The sequence below is a fragment of the Austrofundulus limnaeus genome, unplaced genomic scaffold (genome assembly GCF_001266775.1).
Source record: "Austrofundulus limnaeus strain Quisiro unplaced genomic scaffold, Austrofundulus_limnaeus-1.0 Scaffold195, whole genome shotgun sequence".
NCBI lineage: Eukaryota > Metazoa > Chordata > Actinopteri > Cyprinodontiformes > Rivulidae > Austrofundulus > Austrofundulus limnaeus.
Genome location: NW_013952597.1, coordinates 130283 through 137977, shown reverse-complemented (window position 1 = coordinate 137977; position 7695 = coordinate 130283). Strand labels below are relative to the sequence as shown.

Below are 7695 nucleotides of genomic sequence, written 5' to 3'. Positions count from 1 at the left end.
GATCTAATACTATTTCAGGTTTTCTTTATTTTAACATCAAAAATTCTTTACATGTAAAAAAAAAGAAAAGGAAAGGAAAAGACAGCTACGTGAACGTTCTCAGCTAACACATTCTCACTCCCGACTCGTCACATRTTGACGCTTTTCCAAGGTTCCCTCTGCGTCTTATTCTGACGCGTCGGGTACACCCGTCGCAGCAGTTTTTAACACACCAGGCATTTCCGTGTTCCCTCGACATCCAGGTTTGACGTGTTGGGACGCAAAATATAGGGGTCTTTGAGTTGGGGTCCGTGGTTAATATTAGGGATCAGGGTTAATGGTTAATTTTAGGTAGTGGGACCAGGGATAGGATGTCTAGGGTGAATATTAGGTAATTTTAGGCTTTGGAACACGTAGTTCACGTTAATTTCCTACACTTTCTAAAAATGGTTATTTTTAGGGATCAGGGTCAGGGACAGCATGTCTAGAGTGAATAAAGGTAATTTTAGGCTTTGGGACGGTAGTTTTGGTGCATTTTCTACACTKTATGAAATTATGACAAYGGATTCCGCCCCATCTCGTCAATAACTGAYGCGYGGGGGTACCCGACACGTCAAAATTGGACKCAGAGGGAACCTTGGAAAAGTGTCAATATGTGACGACTTGGGAGTGAGAATGGGTTGTCTCAGCAGCTAAACTAACTTGGGAGTCGTCTTTAAGCTCCGTAAATTTTAAGAAGCATTGTGTTTCTGTCGTCAATGATTATCCAAGTCTGGATGAGCCAAACTTTTGTCCTTGGGGTACAAAAATTTCTTCCCGAGTTGTTTCGGAGAAGAATACAACAAACAAACAAACAAACAAACAAACAAACAAACAAACAAACAAACAAACAAACAAAACAAACAAGCAAAAAATGAACCTGAAAACTTTGAATGCTGACTCAGCATCAGTACGTCTGAGTCTGGTCTTTGAACAGAAACTAGTTACATCCTGATCATGAGATCGAGAATTAATRTTAGTTTTCAATTGAAAGATTAAAAAATTCTTATTATCAGAAAAACAGCTGACTTTGATCTAGATCAGCAGTCCTCAATTCTGGTCCTCGAGGAGCTGCTGTCCTGCATATTTTAGTTGTTTCCCTACTCTTTGGTGGGTCTTCAGGTTCTGCAGCACTATAATCATTTATTCATTTAAATCAGGTTTGTCAAAGCAGAGAAACRTTTCAAATTTAGTGGTTTCTATCAACAAAAAAAACTTTGTAAACCAGTTTTATTCAGTCAAACAAGAGATMAGGACAAATATAATCCTAGGACAGAAGGGAAATATCTTAAATTTGAGACTTTTCTCTGCTTCGACACATGAACGAGTGATTGTTGTGCCTCTGCAGAACTTGAAGAGTCATCACCCATTCAGTTTCAYGGACCAATCTGAAAGTTTGAAATGACCGTTCATTAACGGTTTTTAATAGAAAAAAGGCCTCACTTGGGTCTAGCTTATGTTTTTTTTTAAAGACAGACAATGTTCCAGTGAGTTCATATCTTCCAACATTCTTCCAGCATTCTTTGGGATTAACCGTACAGCACTTTGACTCTGGAGCAGAGCTACTGCGGCGGTGGCGTCGGACATGAAGAGTATCAGGTGCCTCCCGTCGTTCGGGGCTCTTGTCTCAAACAAAGATGTGTGAATTGAGCGACAGCGACACATGGAAGCAGTAAAAAAGACGAGCATGCCATCACTAGGGCGAGACATACTGATCCTCCGGGTTTTGGAGGCTGGAGTAAAGACAAGTCAGTTGTTYGTGTGGAAAATACATGCATCTTCAGTCAGTAATCCTCTGTTCTGTTTGTGTTCTGCATAGCTAGAAGGACTCCAGGTCATTCTTCCGGCACGTTACCCTGTACATCTGTGCTGGAGGATCTCTGAATCTCCTTGTGTCTGGTTCTGGAATCCCGTTCAAGACTTTATGTCTTAAGTTCATTGGTTCACGAGTTCTACATCCAACGCTTTGGATCATTTCAGACCTACAGGTTAAAACAGCTCGCCCACCCTCGCCCGCTGCTTCAGCATTTYCTGACCTGACAGTGTCTGAAGGCAGAGGGGCGGGCGTCCAGAACGCAACCCTTGGACAGTTTGCCGTTATGGTCCTTACACTGCACYGTCCGGCTCTGCCAGCCTGTGTCGCAAGTCCTGGAGCACGTCATCCAAGGGCCGGTTACCCATCTGGGCCCRGGAGTTGGGGTTGATGGACTGGGAGGTGTAGGTGTTTCTGGGACCACGGTGGGGGCGGTAGAGGAAGATGTAGTGGTGCTGATCGTGGTGGTTCTGGTGGTGRTTCTGGTGGTGGAAGACGACACCGTTGTGGTGGTGCCCTGTGAAGGGATCAACTTTGAAATGAGTGGCTGCTGGGGAGCGGTCAGCCGCGGCATAAAGAAGCTGTAACGGACGTCCAGGGGCTTTTTGGCATCCGTTGCTAGAATCTGGATCATCAAAGGTTCTTTCAGAGCCCCGGGCCCCATGCTGTGGAGCCCCTCGTCATGCTGGCTCCAGCCGCTGTAGTTGAGCAAAGAGCCGTTGAGCGGGATGATCGTTTCTGAGGTGGAGATCATGAACCTGCCGTTTAGGAGGTAGTCRCCGTTGGGTCGTCGGAGGGCCAGGTAGGCGGTGAAACGGGTCTGGTCTTTGGCCTTGTACTGACGGACCTTGATGTGGGTGGAGCCTGCGGGGATCTTCACTACATCGGTGTAGCCCTTGCTGTTTGGTAAAACAGAGCAGATGAAGAGTCAGATTGATGCCTCATACATGATGCTCTTTATCATCGCTGGCTAAAATTTAGTACTGCTGAGGTAAGAGCGAAYAGAAGTGCCAAATGAGCTCATAGAGAAATGTGGAAACATTTAAGGTCCAACATCGAACAACTGAGGCTCTTTAGAGAAAACAAACAGGAGTTGTACGACTAGAACTCAAAAGTTAATAACACGAACATCAGTTCAAAATGTCATCTCATTTTCTTTTAAACTTCTGACCTAATCAGCCGTCTGAGCAGTGATTCAGAGGCTTGAGCCACCATGAAGTGGGTTCTTTGGTTCATTTGGAGAAATAGACTCTAGTGTTGGTTATTTCCTCAGAGTTCAAGACTTGGACCTCCTCATGYATCACTTATCTTGTTGATTAGAAACAGCTTCTCAGCTAAGTGTCATACTGGTAGGATGTTAGTGAGGCATTTAGGGACATCTGTACATTTTTTATTGGACTGCGCCTGTTGATGGCAAGTTGAAAACACAAAATATACAAATTCTCACTTGGACTTTCAATGAATTGTTACACAGGATACATTTCTATATGTGGAATGGTCTGCCTGATGTGAGGGCTGCAGAGAGTGTTGCTGTTTCTAAGAGCAGACTTAAGACATATTTTTAACTGTATTCCTTGAACTGTATCTTTCCTGATCACTACATTTTATTTATTTATTTTTATTAATTTTTTTTTTTGGGGGGGGTAGGTGGGTATAGTTGTTTTTTATGGGTTTATTTTGCATAATTTTGTACAGCACCTTTAGCTGCTTTTAGTATGAAGCRTGCTTTATAAGTAAATTTAAATTTAAACTTAAACTAAATGTATTTGCAAATAAATTTGCCCAACATTACTGCAAATAATAACAAATGTGTTGCAATTGAGGACAACTGATTGCAGTTCTTTTTATTTTGAGACTCACATAACCTCACAGTTGTCTCACATTTCCTTTCCGGGTCACACCCTGGACTTGTCTGTGGTCCATCACATGGACATGTGGAGACAAACAACTACTCAACACTCTCACTCACCCCTAGGGTCAATTTAGAGTTCCCAGTTAATCTAAGATGCACATTTTTGTGGGAGGAATTTGGAGTGCACAGAGAAAACCCATAGGTGCATGGGGAGAACATGCAAACTCCACCCAGAATGATGCKKTGATCTTATGGCAGAGAGCCGACAGCTCTAACCAGTGCGTCACCCAACAATTTTATACTCACACAAGATACACAAGATCATTTGTTTCACGAATTTCTTGAACATGTTCAAAATTCTTGTAAAATGAGAGCTCGTCTCTGCAGMGGAACCAATGAAACAGAGAACACTTGCACATTTTTTGAGACGTTTGGGAAACAACCCCTCACGAATGATGTTCATAGTTTAAACCTGAGGGTGATATACGTAAGAATTAGGCAATACTTTGGGAAATAAAGGGTGCGTCAAAAGTCTCAGGACACCCTTTTGTTACAGAAACAAAAGGTAAAATAAAATATCTGAATACTCCAGCAAGTAATGAGTGAGGAAGCCTATCTTTTAGGCTTGGCCAGAACATGGTTGCCACCTTGAAAACCTATTGGATCAAGAGCAAGTTTTTCCAAAGATAGGCTCCCCTCATCCATTCCTTGTTGGGGTACTCAGATATTTCCTTTTTTTTTTGTTTCAGAAATAAAAGGGTGTCCTGCAACTTTTGACCCAGACTGTACATAGTTTATATACAGTATTGTGTAGGAACAGAAGTGCAGTGAGTGTGGTGCATTCAAAACTTCTGTAAAAATGGCAGCTCTGCTATCCTGGTGTCACATCTCATGACAGAACTATCGGACATTATAACGACAAAAAGGCTCTGCTTAGACTTCCTCCAAAACATTGGAAAAGCATTATTATTATGTATTTTTAAGGATGTACAGTGTGACTCAGTCTGTCTTTTGAAGTCTTACCTTCTCTTTGTGAAGTTCCCAGCTACCCGTACACATCCTGTGCTGTCCCCTCCACATATACCACACTTGTCAAACTGGAGCCGGGAGCCAATGATGCCGTCACAGCCCGTCCTCACACATTTCCCCTTCACACACACCGAGCTGCTGTGAGGGCGACACTCCGTCCCATCGATTACCTGAACACAAAAAGCAACACAGTGTCCAACATCCTCTCTTTTTATTTGTAGACTCACACCTGAGCTGTGCAGCTTACTCACCCGTTGAGAGAACACCACATAGTAGCCCGTCCCTTTCGCTCTGCAGGTTAACTTGCACACGTCTTTAGGGGAGACTCCGGCATATTTCGGCAGCCACTCCACAAACGTCTTTGTTCCTTTTGGATCTGTTTGGGGACCGTTGCGGACTTCGCACTGCTCCTGGCGGAAACTCTTACCTGCGGAAGAGTACCGTTGTAAGACGTTAGCAAAAGACGGGAGGGTTTTTATTCTTGCAATCACCATTGCGTTCTCTTACTTGCTGCGGGGCACGGAGTGACGTTGCAGGATCGGTAGATGGCTCTTTTCCCTGTGCAGTAGCGCCCGTTGTTCCGTGGCGCGGGGTTGTTGCACAGGCGCTGCGCGAACTGGACACCCCCTCCGCAGGTCCTCGAGCACGAACCCCAAGAACCCCAGGAACTCCAGCTGCCATGGTTGGACACCTTGGTGGAGAGAAGAGTCAAGTATTATGTGAAAAGTAGAGGGGTGCGTAGATAATCTCAGATAAAAGAGGGAAGTCTGAAGGATGGAGAGGGAGGTGAAGATAAGAACAGAAGCAGACTTTTCTCACACAATGTTGATATGAGCCATCAAGGATGAAAATGACTGGATAAGTGGAGCTTTTTGCGAAAGTTTTCAAATTTCCTTCCGTGGCTGTCTTTATGGCACTTCTTTCTGTTGTAAAATGTTTTTAAATCTGAAGGGAAACTGCACGAAATAAAGAYTTCAGTAGTCTAAAATGGAGCGGGACGGTTAATGTTATGAGCTGCWAAGTGAAAAGCAGTGAAAATGAAGCCGTTTGGGCTGCATCCACTCGTGCTACMGTCTGCCAAACATCATGTGACAAATAAATATTTTCCGCCTTAGTGCTTTCTGACTTTCAGCGTTCCCTTTTTTGCTCTCCACCGCGAGCCTGCCAARAGCAGATCTGTTGTCTTCAGAGATAAATTTAATTTAGATGCGTACAGATTAGGCCACTCAGASAAACCTCCTTTTCAAATCGAGCCCCCAGCGCTCTACTCACCGAGTAATGCTTCTTGCGGGTCTTGTCCACGCACTTTCCCTGCAGGCAGATTCGACCCTTCCCGCAGGGCGTCCCCTCCACYGCCGGCAGCTTCTTGGTCAGACACACCATCTGCCCCTGGCGGATCACGGCGCACCACAGCCGAGCACACACATCCATGCCGGGGCAGACCGTGTACTCGGGCCCGAAGGCCAAGCGGCACTGGCGGACGGCGTCGTAGCTCTGGCCGGGGAGCTCCTCTGGACCCAGGAGGGGCTGGCGAGGAGTGTCGAGGAGACATTCAGCTGGAGGGCGGGGGTACAGGAGGTGTGAGCTTTAAACATCATCCACAATAGCTGGATTTTATTAGTGGGACACGAGTTACGCTTGAAAGTACAACCAATACCACCAAAGTGGATTCCTTCTGCGTTAAAACCACTCCAGTGTAAAAAAAAACTCATGTAGACACTATTTTCTGAACCTTCTTGGCTTTATTTGGACTTGATATCAGTGGTCCTCAAAAGGTCCACTATCCGACACGTTACATGYTTTCCTGCTCTCCAGAAGTGTCTTCAAGTTCTACAGAAGCCTGTTAATCACTTATTTATGGAGATCAGATGTGTTGAAGCAGAGAAACATTCACAACATGCAGGAAAGTGCTCCTCGAGGACGGAGGACCCCTGCGTCAGTCTGGTCAACAATAAATCAGTTTCTCCAAATGGAGGCAATTCAAAGAGCTATCTACAARTAAAAACACCCCTTTTGATAACCTTGCCAACATTTCCACTTTAAARGATCTGCGCTATCTCTTTAGGGTGCGTCAAACTAGGCGATAAATACTGTCTCATAGTGATGCCATCAAAGGGTGGGTTTTGGYGCTAAATTAGGCCTTCATAAAATTTTGCATAAAACAGATGCACCGCAATAAAGGAAGAGGGGAAACCTCAAACATCCCAGCCCTTTAAATTTCTGCAACTTGGACTTTCATAAAAAAAAAATCCTGGAGCAACGGCAGGAGATACTGCCAAGCCTAAAATTATACTGTTGGAACATGAATTATGCCGAGAGCCTTGGAGCTGCTAACAGCAGTGTTTTATACGTGTCATGAATGAGGCTGCTTGATGAAACCGGACCGCAAAATGACTCAGTTTGATCTCTGGCTGCCCTCCTTAAAGCAGATAATACCTCCTGTAAATAGCTGTCTATTAATAGAGATTGTAGCTTTTTATGGTAGCAGAAAGCTCTCAGATGAGAAAWCAGGCACGGACACAAAGAGGTGCTGGTTCTGTTTTCCCTGCGCTCTCACCGTTGCCGTCGTCGAAAAAGTCGGTGATGGTGGCCGAGGTGCAGCGGCTCCAGGGTTTGGAGGCGTCGATGGAGGTGAGAATGGACGACATGAGCCGCTTGTCGCTGTTCACGCCGAAGCGCTCCTCGCAGAAYTTGGAGTCGTCGTGGGACAACCCGAGAAGGTGACCTGAGGGCGTGAAAGGACAGCGGGTGGCATTATTCTACAAAACAAGGAAAAGACAGTTCTACGCGCAGCCGTCGGGCCGGTGCTGTTCTGAATGAGGCCTTTATGATTCTGTGGGCAGACACAACCCAGTCCTGACCCAGAGGCACATGACGCGGTTCTGGGAAACACGTGATGATTAGAATATGATGCTCTTATCTGATCAAATGAAAACTGTGCTTTTTGACCAAAATACCTCAAAGATTTTAATTTGAATATATT

The 7695-nt window shown here is 45.0% G+C and overlaps 1 protein-coding gene across 1 annotated transcript in view; it reads right to left on the bottom strand.

Annotated features, from left to right (window-relative positions):
* Nucleotides 1–1420: 1420 nt before the first annotated feature.
* Nucleotides 1421–7695, bottom strand: part of adamts5 (ADAM metallopeptidase with thrombospondin type 1 motif, 5 (aggrecanase-2)) — a 23354-nt gene continuing 17079 nt past the window's right edge. Inside the window, exons 3-8 of the mRNA XM_014018548.1 lie at nucleotides 7270–7437; nucleotides 5985–6268; nucleotides 5220–5403; nucleotides 4964–5139; nucleotides 4707–4882; nucleotides 1421–2730 (exon numbers count right to left, since the gene is read on the bottom strand). Of these exons, the coding sequence (XP_013874002.1) occupies nucleotides 2040–2730; nucleotides 4707–4882; nucleotides 4964–5139; nucleotides 5220–5403; nucleotides 5985–6268; nucleotides 7270–7437 (1679 nt within the window). The 3' untranslated portion in view covers nucleotides 1421–2039. The remainder of the gene's footprint in view (nucleotides 2731–4706; nucleotides 4883–4963; nucleotides 5140–5219; nucleotides 5404–5984; nucleotides 6269–7269; nucleotides 7438–7695) is intronic.